Source organism: Hibiscus syriacus, unplaced genomic scaffold (genome assembly GCF_006381635.1).
Source record: "Hibiscus syriacus cultivar Baekdansim isolate YM2019G1 unplaced genomic scaffold, ASM638163v2 tig00110794_pilon, whole genome shotgun sequence".
NCBI lineage: Eukaryota > Viridiplantae > Streptophyta > Magnoliopsida > Malvales > Malvaceae > Hibiscus > Hibiscus syriacus.
Window position 1 is genome coordinate 935,010 of NW_024062865.1, and position 27,165 is coordinate 962,174.

General features: G+C 35.0%; 1 protein-coding gene, 1 long non-coding RNA gene and 1 pseudogene across 2 annotated transcripts in view; 1 reads left to right on the top strand and 2 right to left on the bottom strand.

The window, feature by feature from the left end:
* LOC120141254 overlaps nucleotides 1-18,539 on the top strand; it is a 23,430-nt gene extending 4,891 nt beyond the window's left edge. The window contains exons 3-6 of the long non-coding RNA XR_005517761.1: nucleotides 14,496-14,502; nucleotides 17,741-17,797; nucleotides 17,994-18,013; nucleotides 18,080-18,539. This is a non-coding gene — a long non-coding RNA (uncharacterized LOC120141254). The remainder of the gene's footprint in view (nucleotides 1-14,495; nucleotides 14,503-17,740; nucleotides 17,798-17,993; nucleotides 18,014-18,079) is intronic.
* A 515-nt stretch (nucleotides 18,540-19,054) lies between these two features.
* LOC120141252 (protein RALF-like 33) lies at nucleotides 19,055-19,627 on the bottom strand. Its single transcript, XM_039156182.1, has one exon. The coding sequence runs from the start codon at nucleotides 19,546-19,548 to the stop codon at nucleotides 19,201-19,203; it is 348 nt and encodes a 115-aa protein (XP_039012113.1). The 5' UTR covers nucleotides 19,549-19,627; the 3' UTR covers nucleotides 19,055-19,200.
* A 1,315-nt stretch (nucleotides 19,628-20,942) lies between these two features.
* On the bottom strand, nucleotides 20,943-25,098 carry LOC120141251 (annotated as a pseudogene).
* Nucleotides 25,099-27,165: the final 2,067 nt, after the last annotated feature.

A 27,165-nucleotide genomic window follows, 5' to 3' on the forward strand; every position in this document is an offset into this window, starting at 1 on the left:
CGAGCTCCGAACCCTTTTAAGTGGGGGCGAAAGCGACGCCTTCGTGTGAATTTATTCACCGTATGGGCCTAACAAGTAACCTTCGGGATTCATATACCTTATGCCTTCGTGTGAATTTATTCTCCGTATGGGCATAAGAGAATGTTTCCTCTCGAGTTTAACTTAGTCCACATAAGCTTGTAATGGGCTTAGGACTAAGGGTCTGGTAAGCCCAAGGGGGCACCAGCAAGGATAACTCGGGTACCTCTTTAGAACCTAAACCGGGAGAGTGCATGGAATTAGAGCTCACCCCAAGACCTCATTCCAAACCCTAGGATGCTTTGTTTCCTGCTTTATTTTATGTTCAAAGCATGTGAACTAGACAAATATGCGGCTAGGATTTGTTTGAAATTAGCAGGCGAGATAGAAATCATGTCTGTGTAGGAATATTAAGCATGTTTGGGTAGATTATCATATGGGGTATGACTTTTTATTTTTATCATTTTTTTATTATTATCCTTATCTCATTAACTTTTTTTCCTCCATTTCATTTTTATTCTTTGGCATTTTTTTTATCATTCGCATCATTTAAAACGAGGTGTTGATCCACCAAAAATGTGTTTGTTAAACATGAATAATCTGCATTAATGGACAAAGGGATCATAATACAAAGAGATAAAAAGCACAGAAGCCTAGCCGTAGTCAAAAGAATACTCGGAGGCAAAGGGTGCAGGGGCAAGACGAGGAAAATGTTACTGACCCGGAGAGTCCTTTCGAAAACTGCGAGATCAAGATGGCGAAACCCTAGCTAAGCTGGAGATCATTATTGATAAATTCTAGAAACAAGTCGATAAACTTTGGGTGGAGGGCTTCGATGGCACTTTCGTTTGGAACAAGCTCGACATAGAGTGAAAGCCGACGATGCAGTCCTTCGAGACCTTTTGGGGGCAAGCAGCTCGTTATTTGCATATTTTAGCCAAAGGAGCCGGAACGATTTGACAGGGTATTCAACCAGTGACAAACGAAGGCAGAAGACTAGTCAACCTATCAGAAGTTGTTCGGGGTCTATGCCTTCAAAATATTTTTGTCTTTTAAGACGTAACACTTTTGCCCCAATAAGGATTATTTATAATAACAGGTACATTTTTTGGATCAATGCCTCGAACATTTCATGCATCATGCATTCAGACATATTGTGCATTTTGTTATTTTTCTTTACATTCGCATTATTTTTCCTTTTTTTACATTCACATGTCTCATCAAAAATGAGAACATTTTGATCCTATGACATATAAGGAGCTTTACCAACAGTTGTTTCACGCACACGTGGTGTCACCATATCCAGAGAAATCCATGAAGCCTCGTACCCCAGGTAGTATGATGAGAACGCTCATTGCGAAAATCATAGCGGAGTCCCAGGGCGCACTATCGAGAATTACTCCACAATCAAGAGAATCATACATAAAATATGTAACAAGAATCGGATCGACTTCAACAACTTGGGGGCATCCAAGTGAGGAAGATCATTTCATCATTTGAGACATTCTGTTTGAATCTGTTTTTTCATTATTTCTCAAGTTTTTGTAAGGACTTTTAAATAAATTTATGTTGCTTTAATGATGGCAAGCAATGAATCACATTTGCAAACTTGCAATTCTTTGAATATCATCTGAATTAAGAAACTCTGTAAATGGTCCAAAGTTACAGATCTTTGACAAGTAACATAATCTGAAACAAGGACTTTAACCTTACCCAGAATATATACTCAAACACCGTACCCTGCTCTTGCAATTGACCAATGTAACCTTTTCCTTTCATAAGGTGCGGACAACGTGGGGCATCATTTGCATATGACATTACTATGCTTTTTTATTTAAGACGTTCAGTGATGATAATGATCTTCACAGATGGAATAGTCGAGTAAGCGAATCTAGTTTAGGTCAGTTGCTTGAAAATTGAACTCTAAAGATAAAATGTTTTACTTTCAACAAACACCTAGACTATAACAGGTTCTTCTTGACAATCTTAAGAAATTAAATCCGTAAAATTGAGCTATTCCACTAAGGCAATTGGTTACAGAGGAAACTCGAAAGCCCTGGCTTTATGAATAGATTGTATTCAAACCATGACATTGCTCGGACACTTGGCAATTCGGTGTTTGCTACACTGTTTTTTTCAGGCCGAAGACTTTGTGATGAGATGAACCCTTCAGTTAAACCTGATAAAAGTGATTATAATGTTAAGCTGTCCCTCTAAAGTAATTGGTTAAACGCCCCGACTTTATGGATTCAACTAGCCAGACAATGGAAAATTAAATCAAATTTATCTTAGCAAGAAATTTTCGATAATGTTGGACTAAGGGAGTTAAGGAACACCTGTTATAGTCGACTACACACGAGCACTCAAGAATTTTATTTTTAGATCGATATTTTTTCGCACTGCCTTTGTTGGAGGAGCCTACAAAGCTTGAACAAATGGAAGATTTCAGAGGACCGAAATAAAAAGTCTAGTAATTGGTCATTCTAGTTGCGTCATTATGTCCGCACCCAAATGAAATGCCAAAGCATATTTCGATATTTAAAAAAAATGACATTTTGGGTTACCAAAACCTTAGAAAGGAGGCCAACCTAAGGCCAACTCATCCATTTGAACATTTTTCAAAGAACTGTGACTCTAAAAGCATTAAAAAAGCTCTTGATTCCTTTGATATTCTTTGAACTCACGTTTACAATTTGAGTCAATTGCCAACAATATTTTACAACATTTTTTCTCCTAAAAACAAGAAAAAAGAGAAAAACATTTTTCAAACAGAGTAGTCTCAGATTTGAAAGGTCTGTAAAGCCAAAGCTCGAGAAGATAATGGGGCACGATCAATTCCATGAACCAGATTAGCAGGCAAGACGCGGGACTTCAATCCAAGAAATAAATCATAATTCATTCATGATTGCATGCATCTTAGACATACCTAGGTGCATCACATCCATCATTTTCAGCATACATGATTTGTTACAGCCTTTAGAGCCAATTTCAACTTCACAACGAAGGATATTGGACTCCAGACAACGCAAGTTCAACTTCACGACGAAGGGACCACTGGTTGTCAATAACCAACTTCTCAATTTCAGAGCCAATTTTAACTTCACAACGAAGGATATTGGACTCTAGACAACGCAAGTTCAACTTCACGACGAAGGGAACGCTGGTTGTCAATAACCAACTTCTCAATTTCAGAGCCAATTTCAACTTCACAACGAAGGATATTGGACTCCAGAAAACGTAAGTTCAACTTCACGACGAAGGGACCGCTGGTTGTCAATAAACAACTTCTCAATTTCAGAGCCAATTTCAACTTCACAATGAAGGATATTGGACTCCAGACAACGCAAGTTCAACTTCACGACGAAGGGACCGCTGGTTGTCAATAACCAACTTCTCAATTTCAGAGCCAATTTCAACTTCACAACGAAGGATATTGGACTCCATACAACGCAAGTTCAACTTCACGACGAAGGGACCGCTGGTTGTCAATAACCAACTTCTCAATTTCAGAGCCAATTTCAACTTCACAACGAAGGATATTGGACTCCAGACAACGCAAGTTCAACTTCACGACGAAGGGACCGCTGGTTGTCAATAACCAACTTCTCAATTTCAGAGCCAATTTCAACTTCACAACGAAGGATATTGGACTCCAGACAACGTAAGTTCAACTTCACGACGAAGGGACCGCTGGTTGTCAATAAACAACTTCTCAATTCCAGAGCCAATTTCAACTTCACAACGAAGGATATTGGACTCCAGACAACGCAAGTTCAACTTCACGATGAAGGGACCGCTGGTTGTCAATAACCAACTTCTCAATTTCAGATCCAATTTCAACTTCACAACGAAGGATATTGGACTCCATACAACGCAAGTTCAACTTCACGACGAAGGGACCGCTGGTTGTCAATAACCAACTTCTCAATTTCAGAGCCAATTTCAACTTCACAACGAAGGATATTGGACTCCAGACAACGCAAGTTCAACTTCACGACGAAGGGACCGCTGGTTGTCAATAACCAACTTCTCAATTTCAGAGCCAATTTCAACTTCACAACGAAGGATATTGGACTCCAGACAACGCAAGTTCAACTTCAAGACGAAGGGACCGCTGGTTGTCAATAAACAACTTCTCAATTTCAGAGCTAATTTCAACTTCACAACGAAGGATATTGGACTCCAAACAACGCAAGTTCAACTTCACGACGAAGGGACCGTTGGTTGTCAATAACCAACTTCTCAATTTCAGAGCCAATTTCAACTTCACAACGAAGGATATTGGACTCCAGACAACGCAAGTTCAACTTCACGACGAAGGGACCGCTGGTTATCAATAACCAACTTCTCAATTTCAGAGCCAATTTCAACTTCACAACGAAGGATATTGGACTCCAGACAACGCAAGTTCAACTTCACGACGAAGGGACCGCTGGTTGTCAATAACCAACTTCTCAATTTCAGAGCCAATTTCAACTTCACAACGAAGGATATTGGACTCCAAACAACGCAAGTTCAACTTCACGACGAAGGGACCGCTGGTTGTCAATAAACAACTTCTCAATTTCAGAGCCAATTTCAACTTCACAGCGAAGGATATTGGACTCCAGACAATGCATGTTCAACTTCACGACGAAGGGACCGCTGGTTGTCAACAAACAACTTCTCAATTTTAGAGCCAATTTCAACTTCACAACGAAGGATATTGGACTCCAGACAACGCAAGTTCAACTTCACGACGAAGGGACCGCTGGTTGTCAATAAACAACTTCCCAATTTCAGAGCCAATTTCAACTTCACAGCGAAGGATATTGGACTCCAGACAACGCATGTTCAACTTCACGACGAAGGGACCGCTGGTTGTCAACAAACAACTTCTCAATTTCAGATCCAATTTCAACTTCACAGCGAAGGATATGGGACTCCAGACAATGCATGTTCAACTTCACAACGAAGGGACGACTGATTGTCAATAAACAATTTCCGGGTTCCAGAGCTAATTTCAACTTCACGACAGAGGATATTGGACTCGGAACAATGCTACTTATTTGGAAGGATATCCAATTCCAGGCTCAACTTCACGATGAAGGGGCCACCCGCGGTTTCAATCTCACGACGAAGGGAATCGTGCACACAAGCATCATCCATATTTAGATTAGATTTCAACCTCGCGTCAAAGGATATCCAACTCAAAGAAGGATTATCTGTCAACAAAGACCTTCGAGTTCGACTACGCTCAGCTCCAAGGCACATCATTTACAGCATAACTCAAGGCTAGAAGGGTTATCTGCAATCAAAATTGTCGAGTTCGATTACATTCAGCTCGATGACACATCAATCGCACTACTTTCCGATTGCAGTCGAGGTTTTCAAGTCGAGAAGAGGACCTGGGTTAGCCGTGCCTTAGTGGCAAGCAACCATTTTCGGCAGTATAGCTTATGTTGAGAAAATATATTTGTCAGCGAAGACCTTTCAAGTTCGATTTCATTCAGCTCGAGGGCCTGTCAACCGTATGTTGGAGTCAATGAACTATTTCTCAATCGAATATTTGAACCAAGGTCTTTAAATCGAGAAGAAGACCTAAGTGGACTATAATTTGGCGAGAAGCCACATTCCAATTAAGTTCTGAACTACAGCTTCAATTCTACATCATTTCAAGATGGACTCGACTTCGCGACGGAGGAGCAATCCGTAACTCAATAACAGGGAGTCATTTCATATTTCAATTTAGATTTATAAATTAGTCTTAACATCGAATTTCAACTCAACAACAGAGGATATTCGATGTAGATGAAATTTGTGTCTTGAAATCTTTGCTCTAATTTCGTTACACGATAATGAGCAAAGAGGGGCAGCTGTAGACACTATATTTCATCCTAAATATGTGATTATATAATGTATATATATTATAATGTATATATATGTTATTTACACATTTTTATTCTTCTTGCTACAGACCCAATACAATGGCCCAATAATGCTCCATTTCACATAGGCAGCCCAAGAGAACTCCAAGCCCAGTACAGCTACCCAATAACACGCGACCCGAACCCGGATCCAGGACCTTCTCCAAGCTGACCCGCATTAGCGTCGCATCCTTTGCTTCAGCCGATCCTCTCGCCCAAGCGCCATTTATCCAAACCCGAGTCCACCGCCGATCTTCACAGCGTCATCAACGACGTGGTTCCACGAGACTCCTCCAGAACCAACGAAACAAGAATTAGAGTTCGATTAGAACTCTATTTGCCCTAAAATAGTAAATTAATTTACTATAAATATTACGTGTAACACCATTTGCAAGGGAGGAGGGGAGAAGCAAAAATCCACGATTATACACTGGAGACAATACCCACGAAATACCCACACGATTAGATAGTGGATTGACACGAGTATTCACAGGAAAATACCTGAGGAAATACGAGAGAAAACTAAGGGATTTGGGGTCTCAAACAAGAAACGAGAGAAGCTCTCCCGGATCGTAAACCAAACAGAGATCCAATCAAGTCGATAAAGCGTGTAGACCAGGTGGTAGCAACTTCAACACAGAATCAGAAATAACGCAAACTGCCAATCTCGATTACAACAGTATCATCGTGGAGAGCCATCCACAACTGGATGGAACCAGCGAAAGTGGGAACAGAGAGTTATCCTGCTTTTATGGTTTGTCATAATGCTTGGACTTTGAGTAAGGCTCATGCTTTTTTATTTAATAGTTTCCACTGATTGATTTGAAAGCACGTGGCATCCATGCAGTTGATTTCCTTTTCTTAAACTTTGGTTTATATGCCATTAATTAGTGTAGCTAAAACATTGGATTAAAGGCCTCCTTATATTTATAATTAGGTGCCGTGTGTATCCTAACTTACTAACTTGGAGTAAATATGGCCATTAATCACCATTAAATCATATTTTAACTAAAGTAGCAATAATGGTATTAATTTGATTAATTCGGACATTAGTTGTTTTAATGGAGATAGTAACTAAAAGAATCATTCTTATGTTTGATTAATAAATTGATTAGAATTCTTCAAACAATTTGTTATTTGATTAATTCATTTGTTAGGTTAGACAATTAGTATTATTATTTCTATCATTTTATTTTATTTTATTTTATTATTCAATTAATATTTTTTACTCGATATTTTTCTTATTTACCATCTAACATTTTTGATTTTCCAGTAATAATTTTAATCGATCAGAGCTAAGCAATTCGAATCGGGTTTTTAAATTCTAATTTTCGCAATTAAAGACAACCGATAAATTAATTGGTACCGAAAGGGCGGTTCAAGGGTGCTAATCCTTCCTTGACCGTAACCGACTCCCGAACTCGACGTTTCTGGTACAACGCAGATCAGGTAAGATGGTGTCCGACCCACCTAATTTCGTTTTAAAATGGTCGGTGGCGACTCCAATCCACATTTTCCAAGTCAAATCCCAATTCCGGGGTCTAACCGAAAGACGGTTCCGACAACAATAATGAAATCATCTAATGTTGATCATGTTTGAATAGATTTGTATTTTGGAGGGTCATGGGAGAATGTTCATGGTGTTTTACAATATATGTCTTTACCCATGAATCTTCAACTAAAACTGTCATTAAAAAAGTTAACTTATGAAACTCTAATGTTACGTGTTGCAAATAAATTGAATTTAGAGCCCTTAAGTGGATTTAGGTTATCTTATCAGAGAAAAGGTAAAGTTTATTTGTTAACCGACAATGAAGATGTTAAACGATTCATTGCTTACATTAGTGTTTCGCAAGATGATGTTACATTGTATGTTGTTGAACCTAGAAGTAGTGAAGTTGGGTCAGTAGCGGGTAGTAATCAACTAAGTTTTTCAACCCCAGTTTATGGGTGCTCAAAATTTAATGGTTCCACCACAATTTCATCACCAAGCAAATTTTGTTTCACCACATTTCTAATACCAAACACAATCTCAAAACCCACAACCTTTTCCTAATCTAAATCCCAATCAACTTTCAGCACCAAATTCCGATTTTCGTATTGACCAGTTAGACGATGATGAGCCAACAGAAAAAATTGTGAGTACTAGTCAGTATTCGAAATTTGATCTTGGTCAATACCCGGACTTTAATCTTGGTCAATACTCAGATTTTGATGATGTTTCAGAATAAGAAACAGACTCTGCGTGTAATGATTTTGATATTGGTCAATACCCGAATTTTGATGATGAAACAGCCGCTGCTGAGGAAGATGTTGTTGATGATAATGAGGAGGAAGTTACGACTGTGAATGAACATGTTAAACATCCATTCTGTAATTCATATAACCCTGAAGAAGAAAATGAAGAAGAATAAATCCCCGAAGAAAATGCTACGGGAGTATAATTGGAATATGCCAGAATTACTTCAGATACCGGAAGAAGAGTTGGTAAAAATAGCAGTTATTTGTTACACAAAAATTATTCGTATCAAGAAATATGATTGTTATGATACAAAGGAAGACTTGAAGATAGTTTTGTATATGAAATGTGTGGAAGATGACTATCAACTAAAAGTTAACAAATCAAGCAAAGATCGTTTCGAAACAAGGTGTATGATTGACAAAAAACTGTACGTGGCGTATGATTGTAAAGAGGATAAAAGATTGCGAAATGTTTCAAGTTAGGACTTTTATTGATAAACATACATGTTCAAGAACCCAAGTTTTTCTCACCATAGACAGGCAAACAAAAAGGTGTTGGGTGGTTTTCTGGCTGAGTTAATGTTTTTGAATGGCAGGGTATATCGGGGACATGAAATTATGACTGACATGAATGCTCGGTTCAAGATTAGTACCTCATATTCTCAAGCTTGGAGAGCCAAATATTATGCCTTGGAATTGTTGAAGGGGTCGCCAGAAGCATCGTTTGCCCAACTGCCGGCTTATTGTCACAATTTAAAGCTGAAAAATCATGGGTCGGTAACTCATATCAAAACAGATAGAGATGAACGCTTTGAGTTGCTGTTTATCGCCATTGGTGTTGCGGTTAGTAAATCAATATAATTTTGTTGACTCATTTTTGTTAGTTACATGCATTTCACATTTAAATGATTATATTTCTTGTGTATATGATTTTGTAGATTCGTTTGTTTATTACTTGCATGCGCCCAGTTATTATAGTTGACGGAGCACATTTAAATGGTCGATACCTTGGAGTAAACTTATTAGCAGTAGCCATGGATGCTAACAATGGGATACTGCCAATAGTTTACGGGGTTGGCAAATCTGAAACCTCTGATTCATGGACATGGTTTATGGGGCATCTTAGGGATTGCATAGGTCCTATTAGCAATCTGGCAATCATATCCGATAGGGCAAACTCAATTGACAACGTTGTTAGAAGGTGTTTCCCATATGCTTTTCATGGACTTTGTGGTGTTCATTTGTATAGAAATCTAAAATCAAGGTCTGCTGGTATAAAAAATCACAAATGGACATACTGGAATGCTGTAAAAGCTTATCGGGAAGTGAATTTTAATAAGCATATAAATTGTTTAAGACGTGTTTTGCCTCATTGTGCTCAAACACTAGAAGATGTCGGGTTTGAAAGATGGTCAAGAGTACATCAACTTGGAGCAAGATATGGTTTCATGACGTCTAATAGTGCAGAATTAATCAACGCTCTAAGTCGTCATTCCCGGAAATTACCCATTACTATGTTAATGCAGTTTTTTCGAGCTTCTATTCAACAGTGGTACTACAAGAAAAGAAACCATGCAGGTATTATTTCTTTAAATTCGTAACTTATCATATATTTTACTAAGTATTATTTATTTAAATTTACAGGAACATTGGAACATCGTGTTACACCACGGACTGAAAAAAAGATAACGAAACGTGTTGTGAAGTCAATGTCATAGAGAGTTGAACCATGTTCAAACACTTTGTTTGAAGTACTGGATAATAACTTAAATGAGCTTGTCGATCTAAATGCAAAGACGTGTAGTTGTATGAAATGACAAACATCTGGTTATCCGTGTGGCCATGTTATAAAAGTTTCTCTTCATCTAAACCAAGATGATTCAAGCGTATACGCTATGGATTGCTACACTACAGAAGTATATCGACAGACTTATACCGATATTATCTACCCTATTCCACATCCTTCTGAGTGGGACATACCAGATGACTTACAAACAGTTTTGCCACCACCCATGGATAAAAGGCTACCTGGCCGACCAAAAAGTCACGATCGTATACCGTCTAAGGGTGAAGAGAAGAAGAGATCGACATGTAGTCGGTGCAAGGAAAGTGGTCATACAAGGTTGACATGTGGATCACCAGTGCCATCACAATCATCTTTTCCTCTACCAAAATATGGATCATCATCAAAATCCAAAGCTCATATGGTGTCAAGAAAAAGGTAATCAAAATCGCAATCAAAATCAAAATCCCAATCACAACCGGCTTCACCTTTTGGGACTATTAACTTAGGTGGTTTTTAAATGAAAACGTTGTATTATGTGTATTTTATGTGTAAACTTTTAACATTTTCAGTTAGGCATGTATTAGTAACTTGAGTTTGAACATTGCTATGATCTGTTCAGTTCTTATCACTTATTACACATTCATTTGAATATCGCAATGCGAATTTGACTATTATGTGTATTTTATGTATAAACTTTTAACATTTTCAGTTAGGCATGTATTAGTAACTTGAGTTTGAACATTGCTATGATCTGTTCAGTTGTTATCACTTATTACACATTCATTTGAATATCGCAACGCGAATTTGGCTATCGCAACGCGAATTTGACTATCGCAACGCAAAAATCGCAACGTGAATTTGACTATCGCAACGAGAAAATTGCAAAGCGTATTAGACTATCGCAACGCGAATTGACTTTCGCGTTGGGATTTTGGCTTTCGCATTGCGATTTTTAGTGGCAAGCTCAGCCTCCGTGGGTGTCAGCCTCCGTGGGTGTCAGCCTCTGTAATGGAGTGTTGACCTCCTAACAATATAAAAGCTCAAACAAAGTTAAACGTGTACTAGTAATAACTTGTTTATATATGGTAGTATTTGTGTTAACTTACATCATTTATTGTCGCATACCGTAGTAACTCTTCCCAAATCAACAGTCGTCATTTCCTCTTCCAGGAAATAGCTCTAGGAATATCATTTGAAGTTTTAATGCATATGTCTGCATGTCGGGAAAAGCCTCAAATATCCAAATCTACAAAAATAATATAATACACAAACATTAGTAATTGTTAAATAATTAATTATAATTTTGGAAACATTATATAGAAATTCTTACCTTAAAGGCCCAAATAAAGCCTGACAAAGTGTATTTGGAACTATCGCCACACAAACTTTTGCGGTCATCAAAGGCATACGACAACTTATTCCAGGTAGCTTTCCATAGATACGAACCCCACGGAAACAGGTTTCATGCATTTAGGTCCTCTACCAATAATATTAGGTCCTTAGGAATAGGTTGTCTGGCCTCTCTGCCTAAAAAGCCGGCATGCAAGAGTACTAAAAGGCATACTCGGACAACATCGACGTCATCCATCCGAGTAAAACCATATTTCTTATTCAATAATTTCGTCAAGTCGTCGACGTGTAAATTCGACTTCTCCATTGACAGCTCAGGAAAAACCTGGGATAACCATGATGGGCGGGTAATATGACTAGTGTATCGACCTACATCATCGTGTCTGAAGCGTAGACCAGTGATTAAGCAAAACTCCTCCCGCCCAAAACACGTATACGCCGGTGGAAAATGAAATCATATCTCTTCATTACCACGTTTTATACTCTCGGGTAAATCGCTAGTCATGGTCTGAAGCCACAAATGGGTCAACATAACATCTCCACCCGGATGTTGTACTTTCAGCCATGGTCTGAAGCAAGTATCCTCAAATAATTTTCTTTGTATAGGTGAAAGCTTCGACACAATTGTAATGACTAGGCTTATTTTATTCCTTAAGGTCAATTGAGCCGAAAAAAAGTTCTACAAAAACAATAAACATACAAAGTTAGATTAAAAACTACACTGTGAAGATATACCAAAAACAATAATAAACATAAAGAGTAGTAGTAGTTTATTCTTCAAACTTAAATTTGCAACACTGTGAATTTCGTATTTGTCTTTGTTTTTTGGTTGAAGTAATGCAATTCATTCAAGTTAGATTAAAAGCGAATTTGACTATCGTTGCGATTTTCATTTCGCGTTGTGATCCTCGGTTTCAAATAGTCGTTGTCTAAATTTGAAACTTAAATGAATTGCATTACTTCAACCAAAAGACAAAACAAAGACAAATACTAACTTTACAGGGTTAAAGACTAAACAGTTTAGCAGTATTGGCAGCAATCAAATTAATTTAATAAGCAATCTAAGTGAAATGATTAATCTATTATTGAAATTACCAGTAAACTTATGATCAATTTCAATATGAAAAACATAATAATAATACAAAAATTTCAAAATAAAAATAATTAAAAAAACTATCCATTGGTGGTTGATTTGGTTGATTTTCCATTTCTGATCGTGAATGATTGTGAGGGTGGCTCTGAGAGATGGAGATAGACAGATTTCGCCGGAGATGGGGACGGATTTCGTCGGAGATGGGGATGGATGTCGTCGTAGAGAGTGAAAATAGAGATGAGACTGAGTTGTGATTTAGGGTTTTAGGTTAAGAGTTGTGACTACAGGATGTATTAATATTAGTGTTTGGAATTTGAAAATAAAATACGCGTTGCGATACTAATGGCGCTTTGAAAATCACATTACGATTTTGTATTATCGCAACGCGATAGTCAGAATCGCGTTGCGATTATGTATTATCGCGTTACGATAGTCAGAATCACATTTCTATTTACATATTCGCTTTGCGATAGTCAAAATTGCTTTGCGAATCTGGAAACTGATTTGCGATACTAGAGATCGCGTTGCGATTTAGAGATCGCATTGCAATTTTGTTAGTCATTTTGGCAAATCGAAAAAAAGTTGGTCAAAATCGTATATTATAAGGAATTTTCGATCATTGAGGTTATTTTCTCTTAAAATAATTTATAAAATGTTAAATTATAAAGTACTAAATATATAATTATAAATTAGTTAAAAATCTAAATATAATTTAATTAAAATACAATATTCATAAAATATTAGTTTTTAAGGTAAATTATATCATTGACCACCTAATTATTTATCCTTTCTACTTTAACCACCGATTTTTTAGTTTTGTCAATCGAGTCACCTAACTATTTAAATTTTATCGATCAAGTCATATGACATTAAATTACAAACTTATCACGACATAATATATATAGTTAATGGCAATAAAAAAGTAAAATGACCTAATAAGAACTCTAACATGGAATAATTGGGAATACGATATATACATACACACACACAAATATTATATCCGGTTAATATATGAATGTATTATTTTTATTTTAAATCATTTTAATGGAAAAATAAAAAATAATTTTAACATATTATAATTGAAATATAACGAAGAGCTTAGTTGACTTAGAATTTTCCTGATAGTTGAAGGTTTATTGTAATAAACATTTTAACTTATGCATTGATTTGTTTATAACCTGGTTATAGTAAGAATTTTATATTTTATTATTTATTCATTATATATTTGAAGAAAATGTTAGGGGAAACTTGATTTTATTGAATTAGTCTATTTTAATATAAAGTTGTTAAATAATATTATAATTCGATCGACATTAAAATATAAGATATGATACATTTCAATTCAATAAAATTAGATAATGAAGACATTTTATTAATTTAAAATATGTAAAATGATACATTTTAATTACAGCATATTAAATTCACTTTTATTTTAATTTTAGCATTATATGTGATTTAAAATATAAATAAAACATATTCATTTATTAATCAGTTATAATATTTATTTATATATATATATATTATATTTTTATATTATTCATTTATATATATATATATATATTATTTTTATATTATTCAACTATTTCATGTTTGAGTCATTATAAGGTCATTTATTACCATTAATTATATTATAAATTATATATATTATGTTTTGCATATTAAATAAATTTAGTGTTTCAACTTAGTGGTTAGGACGCTTAATTTTTTTTTGCTTACGACCCATGTTCTAATCCCACCAATCGTGATTAATAATTTAATTTACTTTTCATTCATTCAATTGGTGACATGTGGCACCATTTGATTGGATGAAAATTTTATTAAATAAAAAATATTAAAAAGTTACAATCACACAATGACATATGTCACCATCGGATTGAATATTAAATTTATTGAATTAAATAAAAGTTGGGACCAATTTAATAGAATGTGTAAGTAATGAGGAGTAAATGTATCGTTATACAAATTTTATTAACTACCGCATCATATTCTCGGTTAATATTTAACGGCATGTGGCTTGATTGACAATATTTAATAGTTAGGTGACCCGATTGACAAAATTGAAAAATTAGTGGTTAAAATAGAAGGGGTAAATAGTTAGGAGATCAATGGTATAGTTTATCCTAAAAACTAATGTTTTATAAATATTGTATTTTAATTAAATTACATTTAGATTCTTAACTAATTTATAATTATACGTTTAATACTTTATAATTTAATATTTTATAAATTAATTTAACGACACTCATCATTAAACGTATTCATCGGTACTTGTCGAGCTTGACAATATCATCCAAACCTATATAAGAAAAGTAAATTATGGACATTAATTTTGTTTATTTAAAATAATGATGAAGAATCTTGCAACTTCTTATTCAGATTGGAAATCTTACAACTATATTTAACTTTTTATTTCTTTAAAATTATCGATGACGACAACATTTTTTTTAATATAAAATATCGGATACTCTAATTTAACGAAATTTCTTTGACAATTGTGGCAAAGGGCATAGAATATTAAATAGAGAAATTAAATGTCTTGATTAAAAGTAGAGATTAAACTTTTTATTACTGTAATGATGTGGACAAAACATATTATTTTATGTAGTAATTTTTTAGGATGTATCAATTTTGTCATTGAACTTTTAAATAATTTTGTTTGGCATTGTACTTTTTGAATGTCATCAGCAGCAAATCATCACCCGTCACCGATCACCTTTCGTGACAAGATCGCTACAAAAGCATTAACATTTCACTCCTCTTTCTTCTCTTAGAATTGATTTTTCACAAAACTCACTAAAATGACGAAATTTTATTTAAAATATAGACTTGTTAATACTTTGGTATTATTCAATGATCGTATGATAAGACTAGTTTTGAGGTATGTTATTCGTATTTTTGAAATAATGCTTCACATCGTTCGAATTTTTAACAAACACCATAAATCCTGCAAATATAAGAAAGCCTCCAAACCCTATATTTTTTTTTTGTTTAATTTTGTCAATTTCAAGTGAATTTTGTAGAAAAACAAGTTTAGGAGAAGAAAAACAATGAAATACGAACGTTTTGGTATCAATATTGCAATAAAAGACAATTGGTGATGGGAGTTGATTGGCTATCGACGACTAGTAGAAAAGTGTAATTTCAAAAATGGAAATGTTTAAAAGTTCAGTGACAAAATCAGTACACCCTAAAAGTTTAGTGCTTAAAACAACATCATTTTTTACATCAATATTCATATCAAAATGATATTATAATTAATAAAATGTAATATATAACTAAATTATTAATAATATTGGAAGTTCAATCATACAAACTAAATTATTAAAAATTGAATAAATTATAAGAATCATAAAATTGTAATATATATATATATATATATATATATATAATTTATTAAAACTTCTTTTATTTTTCATCAATTAATTTTATTTGGCAAAAATTTAAAATTAAAATAAATATAAAAATTTAAAGGTTAAAATAATCTTCTAAATATTCATGAAATATAACGTATAATACATTTTTATTCAATATTTTTGCGGTCAAGGTTTTAATAGAATTTTTAGCGTAAAAGTACGAACCAAATTATATTAATCGTTAAAAAGATTATTATTTTTAGAAATTTTAAATTAGAGCATTAAAATTATAAAGTCGTTTGAGCTTTCGTTAAATATATAGAATACATGGTTGACCACAACCCTTGACAACTAGGGCAATTCACAAGGCTAGTTACTTTAGACGTTTGAAAAGAAAAGAAAGGTGTAAATGATGAATATAATTAGGGTAAATTATAAATTTCATCACTAAAACTTTACTATCTCGTGTTTTGTTCATTGAATTTTTAAATTTTTAAATTTATTTTAGATATCGAAGTTTTTAGTCACTTAACCGTTATTTTCTCTAACTTTGTGTTGACTTGGAATAATTTCATTGTTGTTTTAATTATATATATTTATTACGTGGTTCACGGGTCTATGAATTATTATATCCAAATATAAAAACTTGCACACACACGCGCACACACGCATACACCATGCACACACGCACACAATGAGTGGTGGTTGGATTTTAGAAAGATGGAAAAAAGATGTGATGGAGAGAATAGAAGGAAAGAAGGAAAATGAAAAAATAAGATAAAATATGATTTTATATGGATTCAAAATTATGTCATTTCGATGTGAAATTAAAATTTTCAAAACGACGTCGTTTTTGTATTGTGTGTCATGTCATAACATCGTTAACTATTTAACAATGAAGTGACCAAAATAAGAATAATTCTAAAGTTTAATGATTAAATTAAAAAATTTAAAGTTCAGTGAAAAAATAGAAAAGATAATAAAGTTTAATGATAAAATTTTGTAATTTACCCATACAATTAAGTGCATTTTTGTTTGTAGCCTACCTTTGGGGTAACATGAATATCCGGCTATGATTTCGTCATATGCATATAAAAACGATTTTAATAATTCCTAATATCATATGATTATCCCAACTATATATGAGAAATATACATCATTAAGTTTAATGAAGATAAAATAAATAAAATTGAGATGCTGATAAAAATATTAACATCATATATCATTATATTAATATAATGAATCATCACATTAACATGATAACGGTAAATATAATTTTTGTTAATAAAGATTTCATATACTATTAAATCTATTTTCAATAACAACGATAACAATCAACGGGTTGACTCAAGTGGTTAGTATCTTAATATCGTTCAAGCTGGTCTCGAGTTCGAATATTTGTGTATGTAAAAAATTTCCACTGGTAGACTCGCCAATCACAACCAGGTGTGTGACCAGAGTCAATCTAAATTAGTCAAGACGAATCCTTCAAAATAGGGGAAAAGGGGCCCTCATGGTAAATATAACAAATATTTAACAAACCTAGACATAAAAAGTTGAAGGAGTGGCATATAGGTAAATTAAAGGCGCAGCCCGGGATGAAAAACGAACGCGGCTACCAGTCTTTAAAAGAAGTAAGGCAGCGATAACTTTACATTTTGGTAATTGGATTAAAATTGGTTGTGCTTGCAATGTTGGCGCTAGAATTTTACTTTCTCGGCTTATTGTGAATGCTAGCTGACATTAAGTAGGGTTTTACTTGTTTTAAGACCAAAGTCTTATACTCAAATAGCATACAATCTGCCTTGTTGAGATTTTTTCCTAATTCCTAGGCAATTTCAACCAGTAACCCATTTGTTTTAGTTTCCAGATATTTGAAAATTTGATCAACAGCATGCTTTGTGTTAAACATTCTGAATTTGGATTAAGTTTTTGCATCATGTCTTTTACCAATGCTGGTGTGGCATGTGCTGACTGGTATACTCTTTTGCAGGACGGGCAAAACTCTGAGATTCAAAGCAAAACACTGCCGATATGACTGTTTTAGTGAGTTCATCAACCCTTTCCGTAACAATGTGAATGATAACTGCTTTTAATGTTTTTTTGTTCTGATAGCACCATTTGATAGGTTCCAAACTTTTTTTTTTATATTTCCGAGTCGGTTTATAGTTTCTATTTGATGCAATCAACCAGTTATTTCTTGTGGTTTATTGACATACCTTTCTTTGAATTATTTTTGCAGGTAGCAAATCTTCTTCAACAAATGGTGAGTTCATAATTGGACTTTGTTGTTGGAAAATCTTTCCTGTTATTGACAAATAGTTTGTTGCAGCAATCTAGGTTTCAAACAATGTCAGATCCCATTATCACAAAGAATATCCTTTTCACGCGTTCTTAAATTTCATTGAAGCGTTTTCACTACGAAATGTATGGAATGTTGGTGAGTTGCTTCACTGATTAGGTAATAGTAAAAGATAGGTTCACACAAATTTTTTCCTTTTCCTTTTCATTCTTGAGCCTAAAGCAACATGTGCTTTTAGTTTCTTTTGCCTATTAGTATCTATTGGCCTATTGGGAAATATAGGCTATCAGGCTAAACATCTTTTTGAGACCGAGATGTGGACCTGTATCTAATAACTGTTATGCTGGCCAGATTTGAACATGTTCGAAACAATTTCGGTTTTTGCTCTATTATAGCAATACTTTAAATAAAAATAGATCGTTTCTTAGTATGGAAATAGCTTTTTTTTGCCTCAGTATTATTGCAAAATGCGGGACATCTACCGTTTACTTAACTCTGAAGCACTTGATGAAATGGGAAACCGCATAAACGAGCTGGAGCAGAGCCTCCTAAACGCTGAGATGGGAGTGGAGGGCTCAACATCCCCATTACACCGGCCAAACCAAAAAATGGGTGAAGTGAAGCAAGAGGAAGGTTCAGCATAAAACTTGGCCAAAGTGTTTTTAACAGTTGGATATGTTTATGATTGTAACTTGGTAATATGTTGTTCTGTTTGAGATTACTATTGGTGAGAGATCAAGGATATTACTGAGTGTGGCCTTTCCCCCACTTTTATTTGTCAATTTATGGAGGGAATTAATGAAATGAGATGGCTTGTTGTTAACATTCTGCTCTACAATCCCAGATTTTAATACTTGAAATTTTTTATGAAGACAACATTCTTAACTCACATCTGGAAATCCGTCGTGGAAAGTTCTTCAGAACCAGACATAATCATATGTTGTCACAATGAGTAGTGAGTTTTCGCATTTCGCATAGCATAAAAATCATTCTAAACTTGTTGGAAGAGTATATGTTCCTCCTTTTTATTTAAATTTGAAGGTAAAATTTCAAACACAAAATTAAAGGACAAAGGATGACATGGGAGCTTCTCCACCAACATAAATAGAGAAACCAATGAAACTGAAGGAAAAAAAGGACGGCGAAAAACCTTAACCCCGGCAACGAGTAATGGCACTGCAGCCTCGATTGTAAGGGTTGGCTTGTGCTCCTGGTTGACAGTTATAGTAGGATGCACCCCTTCGCGAGCATGGCACTGTGTTCCTCTGCAGAGCTCCATAGCTAATGTACTGTGTGGTCTGCAATATGCGCCTGTTAATCCCCGAGTCCATCTCAAACTCATCCTCAGCCATGCATTCAGCCATCGACCCCTTGCAGCTAGACTCAGTCGGAATCCAGCTCAAATGGTGCTCACCATTTGCGTCGACGCTCAACAAGGCGAAGATAAAAGTAACTAAGACCAACGGAACGGCGAGGAGAAAACCAGAGGAATTAACCATTATGGTTGTTGATGTTTTTATTTTGTTTTGGCTATAGTTTATTGTTCTATGAAGCAGTTGTTGAAGTCGGGATAAGAATAAGAGGGTGAGGCAACTGGTTTTAATGCTACAAATAGAAGCGTTGGAAAATTGACATTGACTAATCACTAATGCATTGGCCCAGTGATTAGGTTTCTTTTATATTTACAGACAGAGCAAATCACTAAACTAAATAAATACATAAACAAAAGAAAAAGACCAGAAGGCAACATCCGAAGAAAGCTTAAAAATATGGTTACTTCATAATTTAGTAATACGGAATCTAATAATATATTAGCTGACCCTATTTCTATATGTAATGGGGTGAGAGGAGATAAGGTAGTAGGCTGACTTCCGTGGCGGCAGTCAGAATTATGAATTGACCACCATGAGACTCAATCCCACGACCACAAGATTAAGAATCTTGCACTCTACCAACAAGCTGAAATCGAAGATTATATGTTTGTTCTTTTCATTGTTATGGTTTAGAGAATTAATTAAAATTAAAACATTTAGACAGATTTCATGGAGCCATTGTACTTTTTCACATGTGGAGATAATGATAGTTTAACATCTAAGCACACCCAACACTGCAAGGAGGAAAAAAAAATTAATATTCGAACTTTAAAGATGATATTATCTGAATAAACAGCTATAAACTTCGAACATGAACAGTAAGACGTACCGAGGAGGCAAAATGGTTGACCACCCAGAGATACATAGAATCTGATTGGTTGAAACTTAACAGTCCTTGTTCGTCGAACAACTTGCAATAGTTTGGCTGTCCTAATCCATTGACTAATAAAAGAACAAATAGAATAATAATAAAAGTACAACCTAACCCAACAATGGAAGAAAAAGGAAATATTTTTTCAGTGATATGTATAGCTGATATGTTCAAAGGCTCTTGTGAAAATGTCAAACTCGACTCGATGACTATTTGGAAACTTCCTGGAAATCTTTGTTTTAGCTGTAAATGGATGACCTCTTCTAAACCTAATACAAGAAAAGAATGACAGAAATGGTAACGTGAAAACTCAGAAACAAGATTTTTAATGAAAAACAAACAAACAAACACAACATAACCAGTTGAACATCCTGGCTTTCTCTTATCAATTTTGATGAGTTTCTGAGTTCCAGCCTTACAGGTAGGCAGTAAGAGTTATAGACAGCTTAGGGCCAGCCATTTTGAAACACCAATTTCTTCTGCAATGTTATTTTTATTTATTTATTTATTTGCAAAAGCAAATTTTTTTATCATGGTGTTGGGTCTGCAATTTTCAAAGGCTGTAATAACGTTTCACACTTTCGATGATCGGTGGATGACTAAAGGATTATTGGAAACAACTAAAAAGAATAAGACACGTGCTTCTTTATCCCAATCTCTAATTTACAAAGCAATAAATACACATTGCTTAAAGTATGGATGTAGAATATCCTGTTGTGTAGAAATACCATGGAAAGACAACAGGTTGTCTAATGCAGGAATAGTCTTATAAACAAGAAAGACTCGCATCCACTGTAGAAATCTGTCCTGTCTGGTCTCGGTTTGAAGCACACTAAAATAGGGTTGGTAACATGAGATTCTATCTTTCAAGTTTGCTCAGCAATGCTTCCATTGGTGGCAGCTCCTGCACTATTTGACCAATCAGGCATTCCCTGCAAACAAGAAAAGAGGTTTACAAAATTGATTCATTTAACATATAAAGCACCAGCTTATGGCAGCAATCCAGCATTTTTCTTACTTTTCCTGATCTTCGAACTAGACCATCTAGGCGCAGAATTATGTACACATCCTCACCAGGAGTAACTCCTTCAGCCTCTTGTTGATCCCTGATCCACCTGAGCAAGTAAAAATCTTCAAAGAAAATATATGGAAAATATATGTATATAAAAGGGCTTACAGAAGAAAAGATGCCGAAGGAAGATTTGAGCATATCACTGGTAATTGGAAATGTAATCAATGTTCGGAAACAGTCAAACTTTTGTGAGCTGAAGGAATACATCATAGAACCTTTCTTACATTACAAATGAAAAAGAATAAACAATAATAAATCTAGAGTAGCAGGTGACCTCTCCCATTCTTCCGGCTACAACCTCAGCTCTAAATCGAATTTCAGCTTTCAACTTTGATTTTGCGGTTATAGACTCAGCTCGTTTCTCAAAGTCTTCCTACCATGACAGCAAGAGATTAAAATGGAGAAGAATTTAATCAAAAACCACACCTAGTGCATGCATTAATCATTACACCGGAGCATAAAGACAGTCACATGCATAGTACATCACATATACGCCACAAAGTTAACTTCTAAGAAGTCGTAATAACTAATCTACAATAGGTTAAAAACTTGTAGTTTACCCCAATAGAAGGAAGAGCAGCAGCAGCTGCCTTTACAGATACACCAAAACCTTTCTTCTCCACTTGCGGTGCTCTACCTTCACCCCAAATAACAGGAACTAGAAGAACACCTCGTTTGAGGAGCTCAGTTCGAAATCTCTCAGCCTTTTGTATAGCTGAAGATACAGATTCTTTTTTCCCTGCTAATATAACCTGAATCCAATCTTCAATTAGAATGTAATGAGAAAAACCAAATAGATAGCAGAAAACATAAAAATCACATCAACATGCAAGACAGCAATACACAAGTTAAATTTGTACTTTAAATACATTTTGATGATCAAATAAGACAAATGACAGTGCACTAAGATGTATAAATACTCGAGTAGTCAAAACTAATGAAACCTTCTATAGTAAGTGTAAACGACTTTTGATCTAAAGGCATAGGTCTCAATTTTGCCTTCCGACTTCTCTTCTTTGTCTCAATCACCAGTCCAAGCAACAGCATTAACTAAATAATGTGGAAATGGAAACAGAACTGAGAATAGTTATGGTTGTTCTCGACACAAGAGTATCCACAGAACAATTAACCAACATTAAAGAAACACAGAAAACTACAACAGATAGGTGTGCCATTTCTTTTATAAACCAGAAGCTTAAATTTTAATACTTTGATTACTTTGAAAATGTGTCAAGTATGTTTACCAGATCCAGTACAAGGGATCTAATTTTATCTTTAGATGAAATGAGATGAAGGTTTTCAAATCTTAATTTGCTTATGGCCATGGCCAAAAAAAATTGCTTATGGTCAGAAACATTATTTTTTAATATGATAGTTTTGGAGCGATAATGCAGGCATATCATTTGCAATGATCTATCTAAAATTTGCAAGCATGAAGCAGCAATATCTTGGAAGAAATATTCAAATGAAAAGGGGAAAATTTAACACTAACTGGCCAAACAGTGTCTCGTAGCTGCACAAGTTCAACGATCCTATTGGTGGAAAGGCGTAAAGGCAACCTAGAGAGAGTTTCATTTCGGGAAATTTGTTCAAGTTGCTCTTCCTCCTTCTTATTGTCCCAGAAAAATAATGCCACAAGAACAATGATACCTGCAGATAGCTGGTTGAAGAACTTAGTCATTTTAAAAAGGCAGTTACAAACTATTAGCTTGATGGTCATACGAACAAAGTCAAACATGAAAAAGAAAACAAAAGAGATTAACTCCTAAAATGGCATGTGTGTATATATATCCTAACATACTCATCTCTCAATTTACCTCCAACATTTATGCTGGCATTGCCAACAGTTTCCCAAACATCAGGAGCACCATCACCACCTTTAATAGCACGAATTAGCCTGGGTACAGTGAAGAACAGCGAAATTCCAGCAGCTGCAGAGAATGCCACATAAAAGAATCTCCTAATGCCTCGAAATGGGGCCTGGACTTCACTGATATGTTTGAGATCTCTTCGAAAGCTGTAGCCTATATCTTCTCCACCCAACCTGGCCTGGAAAGATAACAAATAGTTATGAGCAATACCGATGTTTTATTAATTTGATCCGCATCCGAATGAATTACTTTCATGTGATTCCATAGCTGTGCAGTTGGGATATCTTGGTGGGGATTGGAAAATAGGAGTGTCTGGAAGAAAACTTAAGCAACAGACCTCTTCTTGCAATTCCTTGAACTCAGGCGATGCTCTAAGGAAGGCAAGATCAGGATCATTGAGAATTGTACCAAACTTGAGGTTGTAGTCTCTCAAAGCAGTACGGAGACAATCAGCGGCTTTCTTTGCTTCCCCTCTTCCTCAATAAAAACAAAAGATTAATACTAAGAACATCCCAATTTAGTATTAAAACGTTATCTGAGGTTAATGCAGAAGAGTATATAACAAATCCATATATGTGCCTCAAACTAGATTTCCATAACCTTCAGATTTCATAAAACAAGAATCCAGAGACTTTGGCTGAGAGATAAAGGTGTGGTTTTGAATACTAAGCTATACTTTACAGAAGTTAAGGTAGCATCTGGATTGGTCCGATTGAATGGTGGTCTTTTAGTCAAACCCAAATTGTTTCTTGATCCCATTTTGGAAAGACTTGAATTAGTAGACATGCTGAACCCTTTTATTTGACATGACTGGGAAATCCTTAACTTGGGGTCGTAACAATTATGTTTGGTAATCCTCTTCTCCCCTAAAGAAAATATGCATTTCTAGAATCATGCATGGTAATTTGAAATTGTAATTACTAAAAGCATCAGAAATCTTTACATGTAGGCGTGACAACAGGCTTTGTTATAGAGAGCAGCTTGGGCTTCCACAGGGTTTGGATCTAAACTAAGTGCCATTTCGAACTGGACTAAAGCATCTTTAACCTGAAACATCCATTTGACATAAGAGGTACTTCTACAAAAAAAAATATGGTTTTAATTTATTTAGAGCAGTGCAGAAAATGAATTGAGAATATGAAACTTCTGAAAATGTGATCAATATTTATGGATTCATAAAAGCACTTTAAAGGGTCATTGTATGGAGATCAATTAATCTAAGCTAGAACGAATTTGCCAAGTGTCATAAAACCAGTATAATTTTCGTCTTTAAATTATGCACTAGAATGCGAGTCAAGCTACTGTAGGAATGGCAAAATGATGAATGATTCTGAAAATTAATACTTAGACAATAAAAAGTTAGCCTTTAACAAACCAGATAGCAAAAAAAATAAAAAAAATTGCAGTAACCTTGGCCAGGATATCATACCATAAGAGACACATGCAACCCAAATCACTATCTACTCTAGGGTACCATCCAAGGGGTTAAGAACAAAATTAAAAGAGAACCCATTCTGCAAGAAGGGAAAAAAACTCTGGTTCCAAATGTACCAAAAATCACCCAGTCTGAAGACATCACCATCAGAAAATCCTAAATTACTTACGCGTCCTTTGGAGAAGAGGGACAGCCCCAGGTTGACACAAGACTCTGGAGTCTGGACATCGGCCTCTGGGGGCTGCGAAGTTTGAGAGGAAGAGCAAGAAACTATGAAGATATGAGCTTTCTTTTGAGAATTCAAAAGGGTTGTTCTTTGGGGAAACCATGGCCTTGGTTTTGCTCTTATCTTTGGGTCTGATAAGCAAATAACTTGCTGGCTCAGTGCCAGTGCAGGTGCAGCCACAGCCATTCAGATTTCGCTTACTCCCGGCCAAACTAAACAGTTTTATCTAAACCTGAATTTTATTACATGTTTTTTAAGTATCACAAACGCTCGTACCTCGTTGGCACTTGGCGCTGCTGCTGATGGATGCTTGAGACGTCGTCGTTTTACAGTTGGCTGTTCGTTGAAAACTTGAAAGCCTCTCAGAGATGAAAATTGAAAGGAACCCGGAAGCTCTTTTGTTTTCAAGGTACAATTTTTCCTTCTTACAAGATACAACTACTACACCAGAATTCTACGTACTTTTTTTTAGCTGTATCTTCTTTTTCTGTGTTATTGCGTTTATAGATGATATTTTATGTCTGCTTCTGTTTCATTTTCCCTAGATTTTTTGTCACTGTTTAACCATTTGCTACATGCATATCGCATATTCTATGAAAAATTATGTGATAAGTTCTATGTCAAACAACGGATAAGTTCTTTGTACAATGGTCTGGACCTTTGGTGGTGATGTTATTGGAACTGAGGTGATCTTTCTTGTTAAGTGGATACGAAACTAATGACCCTAGTGTCTTGGACAGAGTCGGATATAAGATTTTATGTTAGAAGTCGAATTTTTAAAATTTTAGGAGATGATGAACTTATAAAATGCAAGGATTTGAAAATAAATTATCAATAGTAAATAAAAAAATATCTTAATTATATGATAATTTAAAATTTTAGGGGTCGCTCCCCACTCTATCCATCTATGGTCTTGGAGATTGGTCTAAAGTATGCTTATTAGGCTGCCTTTTGTTTGTGACCACCCTTCATCTAGGGTGCGCATAAATTTTCTTCGGTTAGTTATTCATTTGATTGATTGTGATCATCTTAAAATTTTATTTGTGCCTATCTATATAAAAATATTTCTAGGTCTGCCACTGGTTGAGAGTATATATTTTTTTCCTTGCACCATGAGAGTCGACTATTTGGTGGATTAGGAAGTAGGATTAAGGATGTGATGGAAGACTTGTGTACTGATTCACTCCATTGGCTATGCTGGGATTTTCCTACAGTATTACTCTTAGCAAATTGCAAGTTTTTGCCATTCTGAAAGTGAAAAGTATCCAAATATGTATTCATGGTTTTCATTTTAAAAGATTTACTTTTGCTAGAAGGTAGCTGTGTAACTTACATTAGGAGAGAAATTTTGATCACCAAGCTATATTCTTTCTCGATGGTGGTCTAGAGAACTTCAACTGAAAAGGATTGATCCAAACAGGGGTCGATAAAGTGGAGGGTGAAAAGATCAATTGGTACTATTTGTTTGCCATAAAAGTCACATGTAACAATTTTGTGTCTAAATTTGATATTCATAGCTAAGTTAATACCGTCTTTTGATTGCTCAAAAGAAGAAGAAGAAGAAGAAGAAGAAGAAGAAGAAGAAGAAGAAGAAGAAAAACCATCTTTTGAGTTATGATGCTTATTATAATTGGACCATTTGAAGTTCAGCAACAGGCAAGCTAGTAGGTTACTTTTTCATTTCCTGTTATGATTTCCTTTTTGATTTGAAATTTTATCTCGTATGATTGTTTATTGTTCTGCGTAAACTAACTAAATACCTGCTAGCAATTCACTTATTAGCAATGATACTGGAATTGTTTTAGCTCCATCATAGACATTCTCAATATTTCCCAGAATTGTTCTGGACCATGTTTTTGAGCTGTAAAAGAGTTATGATGATGTCTCAGACCAAGAAGAAATGAAAAGAAAGAAAGAAAAGGTCTGTGAAATAATTAATAAGTGAACCGGAAAAAATTAACAGTCCTAGTAAAAGAAAGATGCTGACAATCAAGAATGATATTGCATCAGATGCTGACTAGTCCTTTGTCCCTGGTAGAATAGAAAAGGTGTCCAGAAAATCAGCATCGAAACTTTTATTGACATTTTATTCTTGATTTGGTTTGGTTAATTAAAGAATTGGTTTGATCCTGATCACAAACATGGGTGATTGTCTACATGAGATTTACCACTATATATAAAATCTGTAAAAATAAAAAGGTAGTTGATTTCATTTTCAAGGAGACAAAACTCTGTGTATGAGACTCAATCACTTGCGCGATTCTGTGA